The following is a 25,612-nucleotide window of genomic DNA, read 5'->3' as shown; positions in this document are numbered from 1 at the left end:
AAATGCCCTTGACCGGTCAAAGAGATCGGACCTTTTTTTTTAGACTTATATGATCACTGTTGACTTTTATATAAAATAAGGTTCATCTCAATTCCTCATTCGAAAAAATAAAGACGTTTCACGTCCTTATTTAGAATTCCTCGTTACATTTTTCATGGGCATATCAACCCAACGACCCATTTTGGTCCGAGCCCGGGACTAAAATCTTGTTGTGATGGCAATTGTGGTTGCCGGAAAATTTCACAGAGGCCCAACCTGTCCCAAACTCTACAATCTCGCTACCAATTTCTCATGTCATGGTCCAGCCGGGATACGCCTCTTTCAGCCCGGGTTTGAGGTCGGGCTTGGCCCATCACGGAAAGGTCAATCCAAATCCGACCCGACTCGCTCTTCCCTCATCACGTCGAAAAGCCCGATTCTAGGGGTTTTCCTTTTATTCTTCTCGGCGCATATATGTTCGCTTTCCAAATAAATCCCCTCTCTGAGAAGAACGGTGCTCCATAGACACACCGTTGCAGCTCACAGCTTCTCTCTATTCTCCTCTTCTTCTGGTCCGTCACAATTCCCCCAACAATGGATGCTCAGCGAGCTTTGCTGGACGAGCTCATGGGCTCAGGTGCTCTTTCTCTGCTTCCGATACGGTTGTTTGGTGGGGTCGAGTAGGATTTGAAACTATCATCGCCATTGCTGATTGAGCTCTAGAATCCGATGTTTCGTTTCATTACCTGGTTGGTCATCATGTGAAGTGGGATGTCTTGGTTTTGGATTAGCCATCGGTAGGTTGATTAAATTCTGACTTGTGGCTGAATTTTGTGTGTCCGATTTAGGTTTGTCACTAAGTTTCCTTCCATGCCTTAATTTTTTACCGTCATACTATGTGGGGACTGGTCAATTAGGTGTTTGTATGTTTGTATTTGTCGCTGGAATTTTTTATTAAGCCCTAAAATCTTTATTCGGTGGATTTTCAGCTCGGAATTTGACTGAGGAAGAGAGAAGGGGTTACAGGGAGATTAAATGGGACGATAAGGAGGTTTGTGCGTTTTACATGGTGCGGTTCTGCCCTCATGATCTCTTCGTCAACACTCGGAGCGACCTCGGTGTGTTACTATCTGAATTTGCTCTCTGTTTTTGTGTTTTTCCTAGTCGTAGCTTGTCAGTATTCATGGCCAGGCACTGATCTTAGATGCTAATACGTGATTCATTTGTTTCTCTAAAGTTCTCTTTGACTGACTCTGCAAGACGATTTAACTTTCTTGCTGCTTTCGCTTTTGAAGATTCTGTTCTTGTATTGTTATGTAAGCCCTGTCCCTTCACGAGTCATTGACTGTTTGTTTAGAAAAAGCAGTATACAAGTTTTTGCTGGAGAATCTTATGGGAATATGATTTGGTCAACATCGTTGGAGCCATAGCACTCAACAGTGGTGTAATTTTCGCACGCACTTCTCAGGCTTAAATGGCATGAGAAGTGAGGAAATTTGTATCCAAAATAATTGGTGTACCAATTGTGTAGTGTGGTTTCTGGAGGCAACGCACATCTTAGTTTCAGATATATTTACCCTTTTGGTGCTTGTTTCGTGATTCTCAGCTTCACGTGGTGATAGGAGAAATTGCGAATTAGTAATTTCTTCTGCTACATCTGTTGCAACGACAAATAATGGTTGATATGTGTGTTGAGTGCCAATATTTTACCCACTCATGACCTCCATTTTTATCTCCTTCAGGACCATGCCCGAGAATTCATGATTTGAAGTTGAAAGAGAGGTACGGGTTTGAGTAGAACAAATTCTTCCTTTTTACTTTCCGCAGATTTACTCATGACATTGCTGCAAATACTACAAGAAAAGAGGAATTGGTAGTGATTGCTTTGCTGAGATCGAATAATACCACTAGAACTTTGCATCCTCATGTTTTTGTTGTCAGACAGACAGACAAACAGACAGAATATGGGGGGGTGGTTTTGGGGGGGGACGGGAGGGTTTTGTTTGCCAATGATAGAGCCTGAGAATGGTTACAGGTTTTGTAATGCATGGACTCAATTAGACACCTTCTATGAAGTTTTATTCCATGAGGAATTGTGCTTTATTCCTGTCTTTGCAGTAAATGCAATTCAATTGCATCCTGAACTTCTGCATATGCTATTGTAATCTGACCGTTTTTGTGATTGTGCGCGTATCATGCTAATTTTCCTGACTTGTTGCCTTCTCCATCTTGCTCCTGATTTGCATATATTCTACAACTTATGATTTATTGTCACTCTTTTTTGTAATCATCTTTTGTTTGAGCCTCAGCTTTGAGCAGTCTCCTAGACACGATGCCTTTATCGCCAAGTTTGAAGCAGAACTTTGCCAGTTCTGTGAGAAATTGGTAAGTCACCTGTTGTTTGCAATTGAGCATTCTCAAATCTGTGGTACCTACATATAATTATTCTTATGCAGGTTTCTGATTTAGATAGAAGAGTTAGACGTGGGCGGGAACGCCTTGCTCAAGAGGTTGAACCTGCCCCCTCTGCTGCGCTGTCAGCTGAAAAATCTGAACAACTATCTGTGCTGGAGGAGAAAATTAAGAACCTGCTTGAACAAGTAGAATCCCTTGGTGAAGCTGGAAAAGTTGACGAAGCTGAAGCACTCATGAGGAAGGTACCTGGTCATACCTTGTTTCCATTATTGTATGAAATTGCTGGTGTATGCCAAGAAAAGGTCCTTTTGCTTTGTGGAAATAATGACATTTTAAACAGTGGACACCCCATCTCAGCAATAGCTCTTGATAGAAAGATATTATTGGATGTAAATGTCATCTGGATTCACGGTATTAAACCCGAAAGAATTGTTAAAACCCTTTCGCAGGTCGAGCTGCTTAATGCTGAAAAGACATCGTTGACGCAACAACCTCAGAACGAGAAGCTATTGATGCTTACGCAGGAGAAAAAGATGGCTCTTTGCGAGATATGTGGCTCTTTCCTAGTGGCAAATGACGCAGCTGAAAGGATTCAATCGCATGTCACAGGGAAACAGCATGTGGGTTATGGTATGGTTCGGGACTTCATCTCAGAGTATAAGGTATGATGGCTATAAAGAAGGCTTCAGATGCAAGCAGAGCTTTCTTTTACTGATTACTTAAATTTTGTTGCTCTTTCAGACTGCGAAGGAGGAGAAAAGGGAAGAGGAAAGGTTAGCTAGGGAGAAAGAAGCCGAAGAGAGGAAGAAGATAAGGGAAAAGGAGCACGAGAGTAGAAGAAGAAGTGGATCGAGAGACAAGGATAGATATCGTGAACAGGAGCGGGACAGGGATCAGGGCAGAGACAGAGAGAGGGAACGGGATCGCTACCGGGAACGTGGTCGAGATCGTGAGAGGTCACGAGAGAGGAATGGTAGAGGTAGTTATGATGGAGGTAGAGGAATGAATTGGAGATCCAGGAAAGGTAGAGATGGTGCCAGGGATCGGTACCAAGACAGAAGTAGGTCTCGCTCCCCTGTCAGGCATGGTTACAAGGGTTCATCTAGAAGTCCCGATCACTGAAATTTGGAATATGTAGCTGAATGAAGCTCTAAACTTATTAAGGTAGATTTTTATCTCAGAGAGTTTATCACCCTTGCTTAACTCTCCAGTAATTTCTTGCGGTGTGTGAAACTCCTTTTGTCCTATCTCACAGCTTTCTTGAGAGTATTACGATCTCCGTCTGATCAATGTAGTTAATGGAGAACAGGGCTGAGGTAGGTAGCGTTTTGTTGTTGTAACTCCCGTAATTATGTGTTTAGACTTTTGCTTGAACCAGATTTCTTTCTTCTAATTACCTCTGAAAGGTTGATTCAGAGTCCCTGCCCTTTCCTTCTAATTAAAGCAATTGACTGGTTGGGGGTACTCTTTTTCCCAAGTATTTAAGAGGACAGGCTCCAAAAATGTATGAATGCAAATGCTGAAGGGATATTGATTGTTCCCTTGATCTTAAGGTAACCTTAAGCTCTTTTCTCACCAGTGCAGCATTTTGTTTATGCCCTTGTGTGTAGCTCGACTATCTTCTTTTTTTGCTCTACATTTTCTGTCACGTGATTCAGCCATTTCCTTAACTTATATATCCTTTTGATTTATTTGAGGTTGGTGTGAGCTACTTGAAGATGATTTCGAACTTAGGTTTCATCTCCTTCTGATCATTTCGAATAACGGGCAGGTATATTTTACTCATAATCCTCCCATTGCCTTTAACTGCCTTAAGCTTCTGTATGGGAGAGTTCAAATGGCAGAAAGGTGTACGCGTGTGAGCCTTTGTATAGCTACGCCACCTTGTACGGAAGTTAACCGTTGTACAAATAGTTGCAATCTCTGGGATCTGGTCATAATCACCTTGAACTTTTACAGAGGGATTATGTAGCTTCTTTGCGGTCGCCCATTATGCAACTATCTTAGGCAAGTGATGTTTGTTTTGGATTGAAGCCGGTCACTGGGCTACAGAATTTGCTAACTACGTAGTGCTAGACCAGAGGTAAACTCATTATCATAACAGCCAAAATAGCATGTTTCAATTGTAGTATGCAGGAGAGGCAGGTTATCAGTTATCCATCTCGTTTCAGGGTACGTGTTTCTCGCTGTGTTAGTAGGTTTCTTGTGTTATAATGGAAAGTTCCATACAGAGGAAAGTCATTCGATCACTCCTGCCAAAATGTGTATTGAGAAAATATTTGAAACAAAGGACCAGTTTACATATCAGCAGAGTCGGCTGTGTAAATACTTGAAAAGAAATCTGTTGCCATATGTGATTTTTTTCCTGGTCTTTTTGTTGAGATCCTAGCACCCTTCATGTGAAAGTATTAACTTTTGAAACATCGGTGAACGCTGAACTTATATGCAGTTCATTTACTTGTTGGTCATGTGAACTCTATATAGGCACGAGTTTGTGTGGAAAAGAGTGCAGTGGAAGCAGGCGATTGCCTTTCTTGAAATGGCAGAGGTTGCTTTGCGCTTTTTGCACGAAGTAACGAGCTGCATATACATTTCTAAAGTAAAATATAAAACGAACTTTCCGAAGCTGTAATTTTTTAATGTCACCTGTTAGGTTTGTTGTTATAGGCAAAGTTAAAATGCCCCGTTCGTTTACCTGCTGTCAAAGATATAATTCTGGACAAATTAAAAAATGCTCGTCAGTTTCGGTAGCTTCGTTGACGTTGGTTGTCCATTGGCACATTTCTAGACACTTAGTAGAGGGAACATTTAATGTTTGGTACTTGATGAGTTGGGCACTTTGAGAAGAACACGAGTGTCTAAATCGCATAAGATCCTGAAATTTGTCAGTGTACATAGTACATGTTTTCTTTTTGGGTCAAAGTGTATATTATATAGAACATGTGAAGTACCAAAATGTGCTTGGATTGCTCAAAAGCGGTTACACCTCAAAACGGAAGAATGTTTGTCTCTACTTGGCAAATACATTGTTGACATTGAATGTCGTCATCGGGATCGATATGGCGCACCAATGTCTCTTGGAGTGCTCACTTTACGTATTGTATCACAGAAGATGGCCGGTGTTTACATTAGCGATTTCGAATAAAATTGATCGGATGGATTACATTGGCAAAATGTGAAAATGTTTAATGCTAAATTTGCACAATTGGAATGTTTAAGACTGAATTAATATGACTGCAATAGCATTAGGACTTTTTTGGTAATTATCTGATTGGAGTGTTGGAGAATTTTTAACAGAAAAACTAGGAGTTGTCACTTCGAATCCCACTAATTTTGTGCTAACTGCTTTTGGTCAAAGTAACATACACCAATCATAGGCCAAAATCTTAACTGACTCGTGATATTTAATGACCTGGACTATATAAAAGAAATGACTCCATTATTGTTTGATCAAGATGTTTTGTTTGTATGACAAACAATTTCTCTGCAATAACGTACTGAGTTCGCAAGGAACAGTGAGGAGGTGTTTGGGCTTGGATGATGGTGGCTGCGTTTGAGAACTGTTTTCCCAAGGGGCTTTATACACCCAAAGTCCCTTGGGCCAAAATTTAAGTGTTTGGTAAAAAATTTCCAAACATCCTTGGCTGAAAGTGAGCCTTCCAAAGGCTAAAAGCTCAAGGCAGCTTCAAGGCTGCCTTGGCTTTGCCGCATTCTCGACAGGTAACAGTGTCCATTAATGATTTTTTTGAATTTCTAATATTACCCTCACTTATTAATCATAATTTCATGTTTACCCCTTTATTTTTCTTCTTCCTTCCACGCACTCTCTGCAGCAACAAAACCCCCCCACCTCGCGATACCAACGCCGCCCGCCTCCCCGACTCCACCTCCACCCTCATCGGCCCTCCCCTCAACCTCCACAATCGCGCCCAGTCCCTCATCCATGCCGAAGATCTCGATGCCGCCTTCGCCGTCGTCCGCCACTCCATCTTCTCTAACACCCGCCCCGGATCTAGGCAACGACCTCATGCGAGGTCGACCCTCGCCCACCCACGCCTTTGGGTAGAAAATGAGTCTCTTTTTTGCTGATGTTGGAGTAGAGACCAGGGCCTTTCGCCATGATTAAGCTGTGCTCTTCTTCTTTCCCAAGAAAATTGACAAGGAAAATGGAGAAGAACCTCTCTCTCTCTCTCTCTCTCTCCGCGCAAAGGGAAAAGGAATTTACGGCAAATGGGAAGGGTGTTTTATCGAAAGGGAACCCTAATTTAATGGCAAATGGAAAAAAAATCAGGAATTCACAGTGAGGTGCAACGTGGAGCATCGGATGACGAGAATTGCCATTTGCAGCCATCGATTTGAGGCAAGGGGGAGGGAGAGAGAGTGCAGAGATTGTTGTATTTAAACAAGTTGCATTTAAAAATTAAAAGTGATCAAGGCTTTTCGAATTTATGTTTACAAAACAACATTTTCTCAAAGCTGCATTTCAAGGCATTTTTCAATTACAGTTTACCAAACAGTCTTTACATTTCACCAAATTCCTTTAGTCCAAAGACTTTTGCATTTCCTCAAAAGTCTTTCCTCAAAAGTCTTTTCAAACGCACCCAATGTCTCCTTTAGAAGCAATAAGAAGACTTCTGGGTGCCTCTCACAACAATAATTCTTCCTATCAATGACAAAAAAGAAGAAGAGAGAAATAAGAGAGAGAGGAAGGTTAGAACCGTTCATTTCTAATTAGACTAGAAATAGCCGCACGAGAAGTGTGCGCGTTCGTCTCGAAACAAAAAAATGAACCAATTTCAAGACACTCGACAAGCGATCGGTTGCTTCCGAGCATTCGTCAGGGGGACCAACGAAGCCCGGATCGTATCATCCATAAGCTTGTTCGATTTCGTTGGGGGGGGCGGGGTGGGTGTGGGGCGGTCTTCGGACAGTGACCGGCTTTGAATTAGGAAAGGATCATGTCCGACAGGGTAGAGGTCCCTCTCCCATAACCATAAATGCAATAATCCAAAGATCTCTTCAATGCGGTTCCATTATTCATTCAAGCGCAGATCGCTTGGAGAAAACGCCAATTCACGAAATATCCGACGCTCTTTCCCTGGCTTGACAAGACGGGGGCTCTTTCTCCACTTCTCTTTTTCGCTTGGCTCCTGACCCTTTCTGCGACGGACGACGCAGGCGAGCGCAAGAGCTCGTGCCTCCACGTGCCCCTCTCTCTGATTGCTGAACGAAACTCACTCATTCATCCACGTCCCCATATTTTAAGCAAGTAGAGTCGGCAGCTACTTTTGACCCAAAAAAAACAAAGGGGGGCAACTACACGTCAGGAATATACTCGGCGGATATTCGAATATGCTTTTCCACCATTTCGCCGCAACCGTACTTTCCTCCCCTATGATTAGTCGGACCCCGACTCCCCCAATGACTATACTACCCCTGCACTTTTCTCGGCCTCGGCGAGCGCCTTTTTCTCTCCCTGTCTCTCTCTCGCGCGCGCTCGCGCTCTTTCTTTTTGCCGATAAAGCCTGAAGGAGCAACCGAAGTCGCCGGCCCGGTTGATTTCACGGTTCTTATGAAGGTATTTCGGCTCTACAATCTTTAACCGTCTTGCGGATTTTAACTGGAAACAATCTCTTCGACTCGCGGACGAAAGGCTCTGGGAAAAGCACGATGCCACTCGACAAGGGTGAATTGCCATAGCCCAAAATTAGCAAGTCGCTCCCGGGGATTTTCATTCGCCGCGGTCGACACACCATCTTTTTTTATAGATTTTGAACTTCCTTGTTATTAAGAACCCTTTCTTCATTGCCGAGAGTCGATATTTGCAGTTCACATACGAGCTCGGTCGTCTCGTCTCGTGTCGCCTCGTTGGGTGTTTTCCCAGGCACAGCAAAAGATTTCTACGTGTGGGACTGGGGAACATCGTGGATGGAAATTCTTGTCGTTTTTGGGTGGGGAGCCGTCGAGATCAGATCGTCGTCTCAGTGGCTTTGACCATCGTGGAGGAACTGATGTTAAAATTTCAGGCTAAGTCATTGGGACGTCCCATTCAAATTTCTGGCCCAATTATAGAAAAAAAAAATCCCTTTTTTTTCTTTTCCGATTTATATTATTCGAACGAGCGGGACTAGTATAGACTATAGAGTGTGTCGCCACGTCATTCGATTCTTTTTTTTTTCTCCCCTAAAATATGATCAGTCTCGAGGGTAAATTGGCCCTAATTATTTGCTCCACATCCAGTGAGGAAATGGAGCTTTCGTCTCGAACTGAATGTGAAGCGAAGAGTTTGCTTCCGTTACGCTTGGTCCGACGAAATGAGAGCCCACGTCGACAAGGACGGAAAAGGAAGGCAATTGAGTATGTATCGACAGTATATTTTGGGCAAAAAAAAAAAGTAATAATTAAGTAAAAAATCATGATGGGCCTACATTTCGTCTTTTTCTCCCGGTGAATCAAAGGCCGTTATGCTAGCAAAGTCCGAAATGAAATGGGACGTTGACCCAATCGAGTTTTCACGTGGGACCGGATGAAATCATGCGTGAGATCCAATTATATAAAGCTATCTTCCACGGTACCTAAAATAGCAACCAGATTTTGTAGCTTTCTTAATATGCACTGTGTTGATAAGGGAACGAGGAGCATCCAATATTCTCTGTAGAGGTTGTTGAGGAGGTTTTCTCTCGAGGAAGGGCTACTGTCGCGCAGCAATAGCACTAAAAAGCGGGACGGAGTAGAGAGAAAGTGGTGGTGAGAGGAGGAGCGGGCGATGCTATTGGATGTCGTGTGCTAGATAGTAGATGGGGAGAGTTTGAGTCACCGGCTGCTCCCGCTTGTTACGAAGAGTTTCTCAACGGTCCGTCCCCGAAGTTGTTAAATGTTAATATGCTAAGGTCAGCATAAGTGCTGAAATCCAAATGTTTTATAGGAGTTGTTGAGACAATGGATCAAAGTCTTCTAAAGTAAATGGATTGATGGTCTACATATAGTAGAGGGATGAAGGTGATTTGTGTATTGGTTCATACCATATGGCAATTTTGGTGTTAGGAATTAGGGGCAGAAATGCTGCCGCGTGTCGGAATATACATGCCGATAATGGCTTGCCACGTGTCATGAGCAGCAGGATGTATCTAACAAACCCTATTCTTGAGCCCATCAAGCCAAAAACTCTATTGAACATCTAAAAGCGATTACAATAACCTAAGGTTCCCAAGTCAAATTTGCACAAAGCAATGCTCCCGTGAAGAAAACCTACAAGAAATCCCTAATAATGGCATTTAGGAGTAAATTTAGGAAATTGTATGAAGAAAAATAATAAACACACATATATTTAACGACCGTCGGATTTAAGTAAGTCCTTGATCGCTTCATCTAAAACCTTGTCCGGATCTCGAAATCCCATAGACGTAAAGCAAATAGAGGGCATTCCCTGTCATAAAGAAAGAAAAAAAACAAGTGATTGACGATAAAAAAAACAAAATTAAGAATTAATAAATTATGATTGTTGCTAAACAAGAACATTGTATACAAGTGTAAAAATTACGCAGGCCGATGAACTGCCATATTGTCCTGCGACCCAAGTGAGAAGAAACTCCCTCCAACGCATGCTTGCTTACTGTTGCCTCTCATAGGGTGAAACACATGGAAGAATTTAAACTTCAAGATGGAATTGGTATTGCGGCTTTTGCTTAAAGGGTTTTGCTAGTATAACCGCATTTGAGTGACTATGAGAGAGTATCGGCCTCTTGTGGGTTACATAATTTTGAAAAGAGCGGATCTCACAATAATTTTTAATTGCTTATTATTTGAATTTTTGTGACTGATTGTCACGTAATTATTTCATTTTTTTTTTTTGTGGATTAAGAACAGCTATATAATTTTTTTATTTTTCTTGAACCATGCTTCCGGTTTCATACCAGTCCTGGGGAGACGGAGAGAGGGGGGAGGGCAGAGTTGGTATTTAACATCCAAAAGAATATTCCTCTCTCGGGTCGGCGGTGCGATTCTCTTTAATTTGTTATTGTCACCGTTCCCTCCCACACTTTGACAAACACTGTCTGGCTGGGCTTTCCATTGCAACTAAAAAGCTGAGAAACTTTCTTCTTCGTTACGCCTTTCCTCTTCTTCTTCTTCTTCTTCTTCTTCATCGTGACGCCACTGAGAAGGAGAAGCGCAGAGGTTCAAGAGGAGGAAGACGGGAAAAGAAAACATTGTTCGAGCAAAGAGGTATTGACGGACGATGCCTCTTCTTGACTTTCCTGTCCGCTTTGACTTTTGTGTACCCCTGAGTGATGTTATGGATTTCTTGGTGGGGAGTGGTTATCACTGAGATCTGGATTAGAGCCGTGGGTGGTTCTTTTTGAGTTCAAACATCGGTCCAAAAGAGTTGCTCTGCTCGTACGTTCTTTGGATTTCTCGAAACTTTTGTCCAGCGGGATCGTCTTTCGTTTTGCATTTTCAGTTTCTGGGTGCTCTTATATCTGTTTGCAGTGAGCCGGTGTTTAAAGGGTCGAAGGTGTCTATCGGATTTCTTGGTTCTCCTTTTTCTGAATCATGGTGTTCATATGTGGTCTCGCCCTGTATTTTATTAGATGATGTTTGGAATCGGAGTTCCAAGAACTCACAAAAGTTCAGAGTTCCGTGTAAGCAATGGATCGTCGTAAATCTCCTCCATTGCGATAATTAACTTGTTGGTTTTCTGCTTTTTGGACTTGTCCTGCGTGATAAGTTTATAGCTATTCAAGAAAGATAGAAACTGTCCTGCATTTTTTCGAGAAGCTCAAGCCAGAAACTTTGTTTCCGAGAAGCACATTCAATTTACTTAATCCTAGTAACCGGCTTTGCTCGTGTAACTGTCGCGCTTTATGACCTTACATCGTGCAATTAACTGATAAACAATGTCGGATTTTTGTTGTCATCATTAATTAGCTTAATCTTGCTGCGTGTTTTCAGTTGCTTTACAATGGGACGTCCTCTTTCTTCTCAGCTTCAAGTGGGAGGATATCGAAGCTAGCATACTGGTTCGGGTTCCTATTGAGCGTCTGTGTCCAGCAACGGAGCAATCCTTAGCTCTTACATGGGTCCGTTCTCAGAGAATTCAGTGAGAGATTGTTACGGCAAGCCGCTAGGAATTCGGTTCATCGAGCACATAAAGAGAAGCCCCATTTCCTTCAGAACACACCAAAGTATTGTCTTGATAGTCACATTCCTTACCTACACATGCTATCACGCTAATCGGAAGACCACAAGCGTTGTCAAGAGCACTCTCGACCCCTCCTCATCCGAAGTAGGCTTGAGGTTCGATCCATGGAGGAGGGCCTATTTTCTTAGCCCACATGAAGGCAGAAATGTTTCTGGACTACTTGTTAGTGATAGCGGTTGGGCCCCATTCAATGGATCAGATGGAACGGAATTGCTCGGCGACCTCGATGTGGCTTTCCTCTCCGTGTATGCTGTGGGAATGTACTTCTCTGGCCAGTTGGGTGACAGAATGGATCTGAGGATTTTCCTGACTGTAGGGATGATTGGAACTGGTCTGTTTACTTCACTCTTTGGTGTCGGTTACTGGGCAAACATACATAAGTTCTACTATTTTCTCCTTGTGCAAATGGCTGCTGGTTTGTTCCAATCGACCGGGTGGCCCTCGGTTGTTGCCGTGGTTGGTAACTGGTTCGGCAAGAGTAAGAGAGGGCTTATTATGGGTATATGGAATGCTCACACTTCTGTTGGCAACATAATAGGTTCTTTGATTGCTTCTGCTATGTTGAGCTATGGATGGGGTTGGTCCTTTGTTGTGCCCGGTCTCATAATTGCATTCATGGGCTTAGTGGTCTTCTTGTTTCTACCCGTTAATCCTGAATCTGTGGGAGCTGATAGAGACGATAACGTGAACTCCCCCAAGAAAAATGGAGAGGAAGTGAGGGAACCTTTGTTAAGCTCAGATTCGGAGAATAAGGAGCGTGAGCATGCTGTGGGGTTCATTGAAGCGTGGAAGATTCCGGGGGTTGCGCCTTTCGCTTTTTGCCTCTTCTTTGCCAAATTGGTTGCCTACACATTCCTATACTGGCTGCCTTACTACATCAGCCACACAGGTACTTTCGATTGTAGGGGTTCAATCTGCTTGCAAGGCACCTTTTAAGAGTAATTTCATCAAGGATCGTGCTTTATGGAATTTGTTTAGTCTAAGACGCATCATAGTACCATCAAAAGCTCTCTTTTTTTTTTGTTCTTTTCCACATTTCCATTTAACTCCGTTTATTTACAATCCATGAACTGTGTTACGCTGTGATTCACATACATATTGTCATTTTGCAGCTATAGATGGAAAATACTTGTCCAGTGCAACAGCAGGAGACTTGTCTACACTATTTGATGTTGGAGGGGTTATTGGGGGGATCCTGGCCGGTCACATATCCGATCGCCTAGACGCTAGGGCCATAACAGCAGCAAGCTTCATGTACTGCGCTATTCCGGCACTCTATCTTTACAGAAGCTATGGATCCGTTTCCTTGACTGTAAACATCATACTCATGTTCATCACCGGCATCTTTGTAAATGGGCCTTATGCTCTAATAACGACAGCCGTCTCAGCGGACTTGGGGACACACACTTCTCTGAAAGGGCATCCGCGAGCACTCGCCACAGTGACGGCGATCATAGATGGAACGGGCTCCATCGGGGCTGCCATTGGGCCATTGCTGACGGGTTACATCTCTACAGAGAGCTGGGGCGCCGTTTTCATGATGCTCATGGCGGCTGCTTTAGTTGCAGGGCTGCTTCTCACTAAGCTCATCGTTGCCGAGGTGGCTGCAAAGATTGAGGAGTCAAGGGCGCGAAGGAGTTCCAGGTCAAGGCCTCCCGCAGTCGAAGTGTAATCGCGAAAAGGAGTTGGATATGTTGTCTGTCGTCGCCCAAATATCCTCGGGGTTTGGCGCATTGCAAGTAGTTATCGATACCCTCTGTGTATGAATAATTTGAGGGGAGGACATCCTTGGTTTCCTCAAACATGAAGAGGAAGGAGTATAAACGTGGAAAGACACAACTTTGAAAAGGAAGGGACTGGCGGGGAGGGCTGGCGGTTCTGCTCATTTGTATGTTCTTGTTCTTGTACATTTCTGGTGTATCATGTTCCTTGGGATTGAGCCCATTTGGGAGAATGAAGGAAAGATCATTGCTGGTTTTTTCTGGTAAAGAGTTTGTAAGGTGGGCATGGAAAAAAGTGCCACGCCCTATTTGGTTTAATTATGAGAGCATATTTGTAGATGTTGGACTCTCAATTGATAGAGCCTCAATCTTGATTAAGTATCTGGGGGCATTTTGGGCATTTTGTTTGAAAAAGCTGTTATGTTTAATCTTAAAAACCCTCCAATGCAAAAGACCGAATCCTTTGACTTTTGGAGTTTGCAACGGAAAAGGCAATTCCGTGGAGATGACCAACAGGCACAACTTCTTTTCAGGACAACGCTCAAAGCAGAAAGAGGTCTCCATCATCCTGTGGACACGGCTTCAACTGCTTAATTGAAGAAGGAATTTAATTTTGTATTTCAATCGCGATGTAGAATGGGGTGAAAAAGACAGAAAAACTGAACATCGTTTGCCTTCTTTAATGATATGGTAGCTGCAGCTGGTGACTAGTCAGAAGTGATGATCTTATGGACAATCTCACGGTCGTGACATGGAAGCACGTTACACGTGAATGTCGGTCTTCCGAGCTCTACCGCGAATGGTCGGTCAACCGGCATTCCTAAAATTAGCTGCCTAACCAATTCATCATTCAACCTCCTAAGGAGCTCATGTATATGAGGGGGTGTTCTCCCTGCTGTACATACTGTAGTTATAACTGAAGCTAGCTAACTGCATTTCCTGTCATAGGAGAAAAGAAAATTTAGGCCATAAAAGATTCTACAACAACGTTGGAGGATCCAAACGGCTACCTGTTATTTTTTTTTTCCCCTCTTATCGTGCCTGGGCAATTGACACAGAGAAGGGTGAAGAAAGGCAGCCTGAATCTGTCCCTCCAATCGTGTCAAGAATGCAAATTTTTTCCAACAAGTAGCATCTAACGATCCACTCATCTTGGGGATGGGGAAGAAATGCAGCCTGAATCTGTCCCGATCATTGTGACATTGTCGAGGAACATGGAATGCCTATGCAGAATTGCCACCTTGTGAATTTGAAGTATCGATCTTTCTATTTCACGATCCAGAGGAAACTCAACCGTGAGTTACTAAGCCAGTCCTCAAACTCCAGTAGTCAAAAGAAATTGTTGTGTAAAGGACAAAACCCTTCACGAGGAATTAGTGTGCCCAAAGAGCTACTTGTTCATACACCACTGTGCCACAAGCTCTTGCGATGTTAAGAGCTGTTCTGTGCTTCAGGGGCTCATCCTCAAGCCACTTAAAACACCAACCAGGGTAGTGCTGATCGATCCTAGGTGCCTTGTCTGATAGAGCGGGACCAAGTCCATGTCATGCAGACAAAGCAGTAGCAGTACATAGTACTAGATATCTCAGGGTAATTAAACATAGAAAACGGAAGGAATAAACCGGAGCTACGCAATTTCGAGAAATGCTAGCCCAATACAATATCATGACCTTGTCTTTGATGATATCTCACAAACAAACATAAGTGATTGCGAGAGGTCCTATAGCCTCTTTTGCTTAAACAACAAAAAAAGAAAAGCATGGGCATTTCAATCAAACCTTGCACCCTCAACTTTAATTCCTGCAAACAATTCGACAATTGTAAAGTGAATAAATCACTTAACCAATCCAAGGCGAACATGTGAATCACAGATAGAAAAAGAATCAGATGAAGAGATGAGTACATTGTGAACGAACACATAACAATCGTACAATTGGAAAGACGTAAGGATAATCTAGAATGACCAATTTCCTGCTAATAGAATACAGATGGTAACGGAAGGATCTCATCAAAGCATGAGAAGAAAAACATTCTCGACAATGAAATGTCTACATATTCAACATATGAAAAGGTAATTGCGAAGTTCCACAACCACGAGAGGCATCAATGAAACAGGAGTAAGCCAGCGATTTGGCCTGAAATTTCGAGCTAAGGCAAAAGATGAATGTAATCAAGTTCTGCAAATCCCACTGTGCAATACATGCAAAGATCTTCCATTCCAAGCTCCATTATCACATTGCATACTGCTTCATCAGCCCAAAAAGTAGGCCAGCAAAAGAGAGACCAGCTCTCTCAATGGCTCTTAAAGAGCTAAAGCAGCTTCTAGCAGAATCATTCTTTAAAATCAATCGCCCCAGTCGAATTATGTCAGACTGAAAAGTTTTCACTTCATCAACCATTTTCATGATGAGAAACACAACAAGGACCAATTAAGTAGAAAGTGAAACACCACATATCCAACATTTACCCAGTGAACTACTACATTAGTACCAGGCTACCAGCATCTAGTCCAATGTCTGTCAACATGTGGGACGATGAAGAAGAAAGGAAAATCTCCACCTTTGTATTGCTAATGCCAAAAAAAAAAAAAAAATTCTCGAGGCACAAACTTGCATTCAAGATATAACGAAAAGCCCCCAAAGAATCCTCAGTTTAAGAGAGATTCAAGAAACGAGACCATCCTCCCAAACAGAAACTTCACTACCCACAAAAAAGACTGTCAATCTCCCCCCCTCTTTTTTTACCTCGAGCTATATACCAAAAAGAATATGTTGAAGGAGCTAAACATGGCGGTCACCATCGCCGCCTCTGGACTTGGAGTCAGGTTTGCGGTACTTCTCTTCGATCCGCTTGGCCCTGCAAACGGCGTCGTTGGCAAGGGCTCTGATGTTGGGAACGTCGTAGTTTTGAGCTATGTAAATCCCGCACACCGTCCCCGCTACGAAGGAGAAGCTGCTTCTGATTAACCCCATCTGTCAATTCCTCTTCTTCGACGACGATCGAGAAGAAGAAGAAGACGACGACCCCAACCCAATACATTTCCGCTTTCGGGTTTGCAGCATTCTGGTACATTCTTCACCTTTTATCTTCGAACACATTATTTTTCTTTTCTGTTTTTCTCTTTTTTGGGCCAAAAAGAAGAAAGCTATTGTTTTAAATGTCAAACAGTTTTTTTCTCTAAAAATTATTTACAACTACACGTGAAAATATTTGACTTGAGAACTTTCAATTTATTTGAGTTAATTTTTTTGGGAAAATTTCAAAAAAATACCCAAAATGCATTCATTTTTTTAAATAAGGGCTTAAAATTGAATTCGTTTCAAATAAGGACATGAAGTGCCCTCATTATTTTAAACAATAACCCGAAAATGATATTGTTTCAAATAATAGTCTAAAATGATCTTATTAGTCTCAAAAAGGGCCCAAGTCTCCAATTATTAGGGGCATCTTAGTCATTTAATAATTTTTTGTTATTTTATTATTTTCTTTTTTTCCTTTTTCAATTTTTCGAATTTAAAAAAAAAAACTAAAACTGAAAAAAAAAAAAAATAGAGGATGAAAACGCAAGCGCCTCGCCGAGGGCCGGCGACCCACCAACCGGATGTGAGGGGCGGCATGCCCTCACCTTAGCAAGGAGGAGGCCTCAATCCTCTCCCATAATTGAGTGAGGGTCGCCGCCCTCAAAGGGTTCAAGGTGACGATTGGCTCTAGCCCGTGGCCCCGCCTGCCAGAGCCACTGCTTCATCGGTGTTTTTCTCGTTGCTTCTCGTTTTTGAGTTTTTTTAAATTTTTAATTTAATTTAACTAAAAATTATGTTTAAAAGTATGTTTTGACAAAAATACCCCCGATTGACCGAAATTTTTAACAGGCCAGCGAGGTGAGGCTCTTATTTGAAATGGTTATGATCACTTCGGGTATTTATTTGAGATATTAAGAACACTTTAGATATTTGTTTGAAACAAATACTACTTCAAGCCCTTATTTGATAAAAATGAGAGCACTTTGGGCCTTTTTTGAAAATTTTCCTTTTTTTTTTTGGACTTTGGAAAATTCACCAAAGATTGCAAATGAAAATCAAAATTTACTTAAGAATGATCCTATTGATCACTCTGACAAGAATTTTCTTCGTGATTTACACTTTACCAACGATAAACTTTTATGCAAGATTTCTCATTGAAATCGGAAAGTTTAATTTAATTGAACAACATGACGATGTCATTTAGTTATGGCCAACTATAAAACAACCATTTATTTTGAACTCTGATGATTTAGAATTTTGCAATTCCTATCAATTATGAACTTTATTTATTGTATGTGGGCCACCTTATCCGCAACATACATTACATAGATTGAATTGTTTTGGTAATGAAATGACTAATTAGGTGTTTCATCTGCACATGGAATGAATTGTGTCAAAGCTAAAATCTCTAATAATATTTTCTTTCTTTCTATTAATTTTTAATTATATCGATGCATAATAAAATAAATAAGAAAATTTTACGATTTCTCATCCCAAAGCATGAAATATTACACTCGAAATATTTCACATCTAATTATGTTTGAGTCAAAAGTAAATTTTGCCTCACTCATAGTGCATTATTATTCAAATTGCCCCTGCACAAATATTGCTTTCAGACCCTTTCTTTTTACATAATTACCCATTTTATTATCACGACGTTATTTATTTTTTGATGGCTTTGCATTGCATGTACCATTTGACGAATCTAAGGTGGAAATATTAAATAGAGAAATTGCGAGGCGTTGGGGTCTTTTCCGTTCGCTTTCCCGCAAAATCTCCCTTTCTTTTCCACCCGATCCCTTTGCTCCCCCCAATTCCGTCGCTCTGCGGAAATCAGATTCCCCTCCGAAAGCAAAATCCGGCCGACGCGATCGTCCCTCGCCTTCGCCGATTCGATCAGGTTCTCGATCTTCGCTATCACTCGTTTTCGGTCTCTCGTCGAGCCTTCGTGCGATGTTAAATTGTTCTCAATTCTCTGCGATTCCTGTTCGGAAATGAGAAGAAATGGAGGAGGTTTTGTTCTGTTCGTCTGTTTCTTGACCGTGCGTCGTGCCCAACTTGATGCGTAGGGTTTTGTGGTCGCTGATTCAGGCGATTTGCCAGGGTTTAAATCCGACAGTTTCTTTCGATCCCGTGTCAAATTTTGATATTTTAAATTGGTGAACAATGCTGTCAGAATCGTAGGAATTAAGTGTTCCGAAGCAGCTCGCAGCTATTTTTTCCTTTTTCCGGTCGTTTTTTCATTTAGTTTGAGTCAACTCTATGGAGTATAATAGCATGCTTTCCTTGGTCACGTCTTAGGTGATTGGATTAGTATTTGTTGCGGCATATTAATCACGAGTAATCTGTGCTGTAGCGAAGCAACGCAGTTATCTTTCATCTGGATGTTTTGTTATTTACCTGTTTATCAGCTATGCCTTTTCTTGGTGCTTTTTATACAAGATATGCTAATGACTTGACCTGGTGTCTTCCCACAGGCTTTGGTACCAAGTGTTGAGAATTGTGCGTAGGACACGAGGTCTGGGAATCTCGTTATTTCATCGTAGCACTTGCCTGGAGGATCCAGTGGAATATTTATTTAGTTGGTCATGGATTTCTGAAATTAGAGCGACTAGTTATGTACCAACCATTGTGATGAGATTCTGGGACTTCCGTCTGAAGGAAGTTGCAGCAACTATCTCTAATGGGTGTCCAATACTTATCGATCTCCGGTATCTGCACGGTCCTAAGCTTTTTGGGCCTTCAATGGTGGGCACAGAATTTATTAGAGAAATTTAGATTGGATGGGCTGATCGGAGAGAGCATTGTCGAATCAGATAATGCCAATCGTCTGCTTGATCTCTTATTGAGTTCTTCGGCCACTGTTGCCTTGCTGGCAACTTTTATTCTCAGTGCGTTCGCTCTACTTGTTTTGTCCTTGAAGGTAAATTTTCATTTCAATTAGTAATTGTACGGATTTGAACCCCACACCAGTGTGAATTTTTTATCTAGAAAATGAAATCCAGAATATTATACTTGAGGGCATTTGATTCTATTAATTCAATTTCAAAAAATTCAATACTCGTCTGATGCATGTAAATTTGTGCTTAAGTCAGAAATGATGTTGTAAATGTAAGACGTAAACTAATACAGAGAGAATCCTTTTGTAAAGGATGGTTGGCTCATGAATTAACTACTAAGTTGATGATATTGTATTGTCTGTTTTTAATGATAATTGAGTAGTCCATGTAGTTCCAAGGAGTACGACTAGAAAGTTCTCTTTTACCCAGCTTTTGAACATACGACTCAAACGTTCTGATTTTTCTTTTCCCTCTGTACTAGAAATGGTAAAGATGGCATATTATTTAGTGATTTAAATTTGATGTTCTCGTTTGGCTTTCTCATGTGCAGTCTATATTCTTCTCAGAGCTGTCATCCTCTGAGACTCGAAAACTGTTGGAACGATTGGGAAACTACCTTATTTACAAGGTAGGGTTCAATCTATGCTCTTAAACTTTGATGAAGAGGCGGCAATTGGCATGCATGTTTAATGACATGAAACTGGAATTTTTGAAGCCTTGAATTTCCCTCTTTTTCTGGAATATTTTGCTCTTTTGTGCAGATTGTATGGCAAGAAAGAAATTATTGCTGAAATTTAATTGCGGCGTACGCACGTTTAAATTTTTGGAGGATAGTTACTTGGGACTTCTTGTATTAGTTTAATATGCGAGGGAAGCCGGAGTATTACTTCACTATAGCTATATACATGATGGACCAATTGATTATGAAAGTGCGTTGATAGTCTCGACTCGTGTCTTAGCTCATAGGAAAGCTTGATCTTGCTGTTTGTCTCTTGTCATTAGCTTTCATTAAGTTAGCTTCCTTTGGATCACTGTTAGGGTTAACTATGTCTTGAACAGTCTTCTTCACCATAGCCTGGATTCCTGCACCTTTGGTGAGAGGTTGCGACCAATCATCATGGTTACTCCTTGATACGGTTTCATTTGTTCTTGTGTACAAAAAAACGCTAATTTTTGTGGATATGTGAACTTCGGTTAGTTATGTTGTCATGAAATGTAAGCTAAGAGAAGCGGGAGATACAGCTGTTGGAAAGTAGTGTTGATACATGTATGTGGTTGAGCTTTTTTATGAAATACTGTGACTAGGTAGACAAACTAATAAATGGAAATTGGAATTTGAATGAACTTTCTGAAAAGCGGTTTGGCTTTTTATTATTTGGTCAAATTGTTGTTTTGAGTTATTGTTGATGGTCTAGCAAAGCTTCTCTTCCCTGTGTGGGATGGGTCTTCCATGGAGTAAAGCTCGAAAGATGGTTTGGTTCCCTGCTGACGCCATCTAGTAAGCAAGCAATTGTATGTTATGTTAAAATGGAACACAATTTCAACTTATTGGGCGAATGATTGCTCAATTGTGGCGCATGATCATGTAGTCATAGGGTTGTGGCTTTGTAAAATTGTCATCTATTATATTGTGGAGAGTCCTTGTTATTTTTCTTATACTGTTTGCAGTTGCACTTGGGAGAGTTGAGAATCAGCTAGAACTAGAAGCAATTTCATCTCAGGCCTTATGTGCGATACTGATGGATCTCTGTCTACTTGACCATATTTTGACTTTTATTTGGGTGATGCTGGACAGGGAACATTTCTACCTTTAGTACTTCCACCAACATTGTTTCATTTTTGCCTATGGTCAACCTGGCTTACTGTTCTATGTTCTCTAAAGGTATGTCGAGTTGAACGTTCTTTCTTTTTCTGTGGCTGATCCTTTTATAGTAACTGGTAAGTATCTTATGTGAACATATTGATAACTTTGGACAGATGTTTCAAGCTTTGGCTAGAGATCGCCTGGAAAGATTGAACGCGTCTCCTTCTACGACACCATGGAGATATTTTCGCGTGTATTCAGTGTTGTTGGTGGTTCTGACTGTTGACATGTTCTGGTAGATATATTCCTATTTTTATGCATCTTAGTATAAGTACCGATTAATACAAATGTGCTGGATGTCCAGTTGACTCCATTTTACCAGGATATAGCTTCTCAAACAGTCAAGTGGTGTGCACATTGAATAATAAGAAGTAGGACGGATACGTATTCGTTGGTAATTGTTATTGCAGTGCAGCTAGATAGCACTAATAAATGGTTTCCCATATAACATATGTTTTACAAGACCTGCAAATGTTTCTCTCCATTTTATTGTGATTTATGAATCAGTTAGAATCTTAAGAGAAATGTGATTCGGAATTGAGTCTCTTTTGGTATAACTCTTTACGTAGTTCTGGATGTGACAGATGAAAGTCCAATAGAGATGCTTAAAAATGATTAGTAATGCCCATGTCATTGGTTGATCATATTGGATTTGTAGCCAACCATTTGAAATTGCCAATAGGTATAACTCTACATTGTGTGTGTAACAGACTGCGAATATCTGCTTATCACTCATGTTAGTTCTACGAACACTTGTACGTTGTACCTCAATATGTTTCAGTACTGAGTAGGATTTCTCAATCTCACTGCCAGTAGTCGCAAGAATGAAGTACTATGTGGTTGGTTGGCATTTACTGCTTTGTGCTTTCTTCCTTTAGAAACTGGTGTACTCCAAAAATTGCTATGAATTACTTATTTTTGTCGAGTTTGTCTATATTAATGTGATGTTGCCTTCGGTGTGCTTGCAGGATTAGACTTTCTCTAATGATTCAGAAAACATTGGGGTCTTCGATGTTCTTGTTGCTTCTTTTTGAGCTCTTATGTGTCATTTTTGAAACACTTCAGGTATTTTAAGAAGCACTTCCCTTCAAGCGACTCATTGTTTTTTATGTAACATAATTTCCTATGGCTGGCAATTGACTGAATCGCTTGCCTTTGACGATACTCTCCTTTTAGGCCATTGTGGTTCATGGATTCCAGCTTCTTGACATCTGGGTAAATCATTCAGCAGGAAACAGCAGTGGTTGCCGAATGTTTAAGTTCATAGATACATCTGCAGCAGGTACTGCTTGACCTCTTGTACATGTGTCCGTGGCAGGTGTCTTGGGCCCTTTGTAGGCCGTCTTGGCTTCAAATGGTTCTGTTTTTCTAAATTTTCCTGGATGTTGAGCATCTGCAGATATTGTAGGCTTGCTATCTCGTGATTTTGTCACAATATAGAAGTGACTAATAATTGTGTTGGTCAATATGCTAAGAATTAGATCCTCAAAGTTATTGTTTCTTTGCAGTTATGATCCATTTCCCAATTTTATCTATATATATTGAGGATAGCGGATTGGCCATCTGTTGTGGTTGATTTTTCCCCTTGTTGTTTCTATACTCTTCTATTTGCTTGGGTTATTGTCTGGTTCTTTTATCTGGTATGATCTAAAGGTTACTGCATAGATTTGAGCATGCTTTTTGGCATATATAATTAATATGTTGGTTATTTTGGATAATGCAGGTTCATTATGGGAATGGAAGAGCTTTCTGATTCGAAATCTCGGTTTTGTCCTTGACATGGCAACTTTATTGACTGCTGTGGGGCATTATGTGCTTATTTGGTTGCTTCGTGGCATGCCACTACATATAGTGGATGTGGTTCTGTTCTTAAATATACGTGTAAATTTCTGGCCAACTGATTTAATGCCTTTGGAATTAGGATTGATCTTCAGTTTATTCATTGGATAACATTAATGATTTGCAGGCCTTGCTAAGTGCAATCATCAAGCGTGTGAAGGGGTTTATTAAACTGAGAACAGCATTGGGTACTCTTCATGCTGCCCTTCCTGATGCAACGTCTGAAGAGCTCCGAGCATACAATGATGAATGTGCCATCTGCCGAGTATGCTCCTCCCCTTCTATCTCTCTCTCTCTGTATGTGTGCGCGCGCCCTGTATACATATTGTCAAATTACAGCCAGCGTTCGATGTCATGATAATATTCTGAATTGATAGGAACCCATGGCCAAAGCTAAAAGGCTACACTGCCGGCACCTCTTTCATCTTGGTTGCTTGAGATCCTGGTATTAGGATGTGCGTTATTATTTCTATTTGCTATTCAAATGAAACGATTTTTGAAAGTTGTGTGTAATGCTAGGTTGGATCAAGGTCTTAATGACGCTTATTCGTGCCCCACTTGTCGAAAGCCGCTTTTTGTTTCCCGATCAGAGAATGAAGCAAACCCTAGCAGTGAAGTTTTGAGCGATGAACAGCTCGCTCGCCAGTTAAGTGTAGGTCTTGATGGACAAAATTCTTCTGGGAATGTGCTGCCACCTGGACTATTTCCGAGTCAGACTCAGAATCCTTTGGATGAAGGAACTTGGAGGTGAAATCCTTGTTAAATCTTTGAAATTTCTTTTTTATGGTTTAATTCAATTTGAGAAACAGGACACCCTTTTTGCAACTTCCGTTGCTTAAAACACTACTCAGTTAAGTGGTAATCACAGTTCGACCAAAAAAAAAAAAGTGGTAATCACGGGACCTTTTTTTTTATAAACTTTAGGATTGATTTGTTTGTTTAAGAGACGAAGTATCTAGCTTGATTTTCAGATGTTGTTTGATCACTGTAGTGCTCGTATTTCTTGTATCTTTTGCAAATGACTATTACTTTCTGGGGAAATATCTGAATATAGCTCGCCCTTGGGGTTGACTAAATGATGCCCTGGATCCTGATTTCCTCAGTTACTAGATATCTCTATAGGAAAGGGACAAAAGGCGAACCAAGGAGAAAATGAGAACACGACATGGGGATTCATGGAATTACCTTCTTCCCACATCTTTATCTAAATATTCATTGTTGATCCAGTTCAAAACGGGTCATTTTGGACTTTTTGAAACGTTTCTTTTGTTTCTGTACTACATGAATGAGGAGAAGCCTCTTCTTGTCTAAGTGCGAGCTTTACAACACTGAAAATCAAGCAAGATCTTTAGTCTGCCAGCTAAAACTTATCGATGCATTCTTGTTCCTTCTTAACATGAATTGGATTATTCTGTCCACAGAAACGCCGGACTGAACTCAAGTTGGCTGAATACTTGGCCAAGCCATGGTGTTGATGGTGCTGGCCCCTCCTCCACTGCCATGAGATCAGTTGGACTGGGGAGGGTTCAGATGATGATGAGGCATCTTGCTTCCATTGGAGATACATACAGCCAGTCTGCTCTTGATGAAGCTGGCTGGAGTCTTTGGCCTGCTAATCTCTCTCATGCTGGTGCCTCTGGTTCACTTGCTTCTGGTGCTTCTACTGTTGGAAGACATCCCGGAACCACTGGTGGTTTACATTTGAGAACTGCCTCACGTTCTGCAAATGATGACATTGCGAACATACTAACAATGGCTGAAACAGTTCGAGAGGTTTTACCCCATATTCCAGAAGAGATGATTTTTCAGGTACAGTAGTTCCTGTACTACCTGAAAGTAAGTGGTTTAGCATGGCTAACCTTTAGCTTGAAATGAATTGTGCCTCCAGCTTTTATTTGCCTGACTGATAATCAGTACTTGGTAAGCTTTCAGAGTTATCGCCAGATGAACGACTATATTGTTTCACAGTTAATGTTGAGGCCCTCTCTGATTCTTTTGCTTTACTAAGTTTGGATGTGATGCATGTAAACTGTATTGGACTCATTTTGGTATTCTTATTGATCACATATCAATTTCCTTGGCTTTTGTGTGGTATTGCTCGTCGATTTCGAAACTACCTTGTGAATACTAATTCTACCAGTACCGGGACATTCTTCCATTCTGTGTGAGAAGACTAGCATCAGTATGAGATTGTTTGGATTGACTAGCAATTCTATGTTCGGTGTTGTCCTTTTTTAACATTTTGCGTACTTACATTGTCTGATGTCAATAATGCAGGATTTGCAGCGAACAAATTCTGCGACTGTCACTGTGAATAATCTTCTCCAGATCTAAACGCATTGTACGATAATTAAAATGCTACAGCTCGTCAAAACACAAATTTGGAGATGTCAGCGGCATGTGTTCATCCAAGTTCGAGCATAAATTTAAGAGTTTGTTCTCTTTCAAATGTTTAATAAGCCTCAGTCTTTGTATATAGAGACCGCTTGATCTCGTGCTTCACAAAGTAAAGTAGTTTGAGTACTGTTTTCCCTGTGTATGTCTGAGAGTGGAGTGCCACAAGCACGCAATGTACTTGCTGACAACGGTGAAGTATGCCGCATCCATTCCATCACAAAGGGTGCAATCTGGTTTCACAGATGCCGCATCCATGTAAATCTCAATAAATTGGGGTATGTGTACTAATCTCGATGTCAAAGGACATTCCTACAGGTGGAAGTCAGTTGGGCAAATTC

The 25,612-nt window shown here is 41.3% G+C and overlaps 4 protein-coding genes across 8 annotated transcripts; 3 read left to right on the top strand and 1 right to left on the bottom strand.

Annotated features, from left to right (window-relative positions):
• Positions 1-454: 454 nt before the first annotated feature.
• LOC115744939 (luc7-like protein 3) lies at positions 455-4,734 on the top strand. 4 transcript variants are annotated; one of them, XR_004015885.2, is made up of 9 exons: positions 455-616; positions 969-1,097; positions 1,722-1,761; positions 2,289-2,364; positions 2,436-2,636; positions 2,844-3,056; positions 3,136-3,558; positions 3,650-3,710; positions 3,801-4,734. XR_004015885.2 is itself a non-coding variant. In XM_030680363.2 (8 exons), exons 1-7 carry the CDS (start codon positions 574-576, stop codon positions 3,514-3,516), a joined length of 1,083 nt encoding a protein of 360 aa, XP_030536223.2. In that variant the 5' UTR covers positions 455-573; the 3' UTR covers positions 3,517-3,558; positions 3,650-3,972. The 4 variants fall into 4 exon arrangements, 2 of the variants coding, with proteins under 2 accessions (XP_030536223.2, XP_048139200.1); XR_004015884.2 differs by having other exon boundaries at positions 3,136-3,710; XM_030680363.2 differs by having other exon boundaries at positions 3,650-3,972.
• Positions 4,735-10,399: 5,665 nt separating this feature from the next.
• On the top strand, positions 10,400-13,401 carry LOC115741568 (putative glycerol-3-phosphate transporter 1). Of its 2 annotated transcripts, XM_048282535.1 has the most exons (4): positions 10,400-10,617; positions 11,378-12,482; positions 12,706-13,095; positions 13,162-13,401. In XM_048282535.1, the coding sequence occupies exons 2-4, from the start codon at positions 11,468-11,470 to the stop codon at positions 13,263-13,265; spliced, it is 1,509 nt and encodes a 502-aa protein (XP_048138492.1). In that variant the 5' UTR covers positions 10,400-10,617; positions 11,378-11,467; the 3' UTR covers positions 13,266-13,401. The 2 variants fall into 2 exon arrangements, with proteins under 2 accessions (XP_048138492.1, XP_030531407.1); XM_030675547.2 differs by having other exon boundaries at positions 10,401-10,617; positions 12,706-13,401.
• A 566-nt stretch (positions 13,402-13,967) lies between these two features.
• On the bottom strand, positions 13,968-16,372 carry LOC115741584. The gene is made up of 2 exons (XM_048282534.1): positions 16,059-16,372; positions 13,968-14,253 (listed from the first exon to the last, which is right to left on the bottom strand). The coding sequence occupies exon 1, from the start codon at positions 16,284-16,286 to the stop codon at positions 16,095-16,097; it is 192 nt and encodes a 63-aa protein (XP_048138491.1). The 5' UTR covers positions 16,287-16,372; the 3' UTR covers positions 13,968-14,253; positions 16,059-16,094.
• A 1,693-nt stretch (positions 16,373-18,065) lies between these two features.
• On the top strand, positions 18,066-25,612 carry LOC115741559 (E3 ubiquitin protein ligase RIN2). Its single transcript, XM_030675534.2, has 13 exons — positions 18,066-18,234; positions 18,812-19,257; positions 19,725-19,802; positions 20,970-21,056; positions 21,152-21,273; positions 22,007-22,103; positions 22,215-22,320; positions 22,762-22,919; positions 23,005-23,142; positions 23,255-23,322; positions 23,397-23,624; positions 24,299-24,686; positions 25,155-25,612. The coding sequence occupies exons 2-13, from the start codon at positions 19,018-19,020 to the stop codon at positions 25,209-25,211; spliced, it is 1,767 nt and encodes a 588-aa protein (XP_030531394.1). The 5' UTR covers positions 18,066-18,234; positions 18,812-19,017; the 3' UTR covers positions 25,212-25,612.

The sequence above is a fragment of the Rhodamnia argentea genome, chromosome 7 (assembly GCF_020921035.1).
Source record: "Rhodamnia argentea isolate NSW1041297 chromosome 7, ASM2092103v1, whole genome shotgun sequence".
Taxonomy (NCBI): Eukaryota; Viridiplantae; Streptophyta; class Magnoliopsida; order Myrtales; family Myrtaceae; genus Rhodamnia; species Rhodamnia argentea.
Note: the sequence above shows the minus strand (reverse complement) of the source record. Positions and strands in the feature narration are given on the sequence as shown.

What these genes read in the sequence shown, in the direction of transcription:
- LOC115744939 (XM_030680363.2), top strand. Translation starts at nt 574, where the DNA reads ATGGATGCTCAGCGAGCTTTGCTGGACGAGCTCATGGGCTCAG. An exon ending in GCCAGTTCTGTGAGAAATTG is followed by an intron (nt 2,365 to 2,435) that starts GTAAGTCACCTG and finishes ATTCTTATGCAG; the next exon opens with GTTTCTGATTTAGATAGAAG. An exon ending in ACTTCATCTCAGAGTATAAG is followed by an intron (nt 3,057 to 3,135) that starts GTATGATGGCTA and finishes TTGCTCTTTCAG; the next exon opens with ACTGCGAAGGAGGAGAAAAG.
- LOC115741568 (XM_030675547.2), top strand. Translation starts at nt 11,468, where the DNA reads ATGGGTCCGTTCTCAGAGAATTCAGTGAGAGATTGTTACGGCAAGCCG. An exon ending in TTACTACATCAGCCACACAG is followed by an intron (nt 12,483 to 12,705) that starts GTACTTTCGATT and finishes GTCATTTTGCAG; the next exon opens with CTATAGATGGAAAATACTTG.
- LOC115741584 (XM_048282534.1), bottom strand. Translation starts at nt 16,286, where the DNA reads ATGGGGTTAATCAGAAGCAGCTTCTCCTTCGTAGCGGGGACGGTGTGC.
- LOC115741559 (XM_030675534.2), top strand. Translation starts at nt 19,018, where the DNA reads ATGGGTGTCCAATACTTATCGATCTCCGGTATCTGCACGGTCCTAAGC. An exon ending in TCATTTTTGAAACACTTCAG is followed by an intron (nt 22,104 to 22,214) that starts GTATTTTAAGAA and finishes CTCTCCTTTTAG; the next exon opens with GCCATTGTGGTTCATGGATT. An exon ending in CTTGGTTGCTTGAGATCCTG is followed by an intron (nt 23,323 to 23,396) that starts GTATTAGGATGT and finishes GTGTAATGCTAG; the next exon opens with GTTGGATCAAGGTCTTAATG.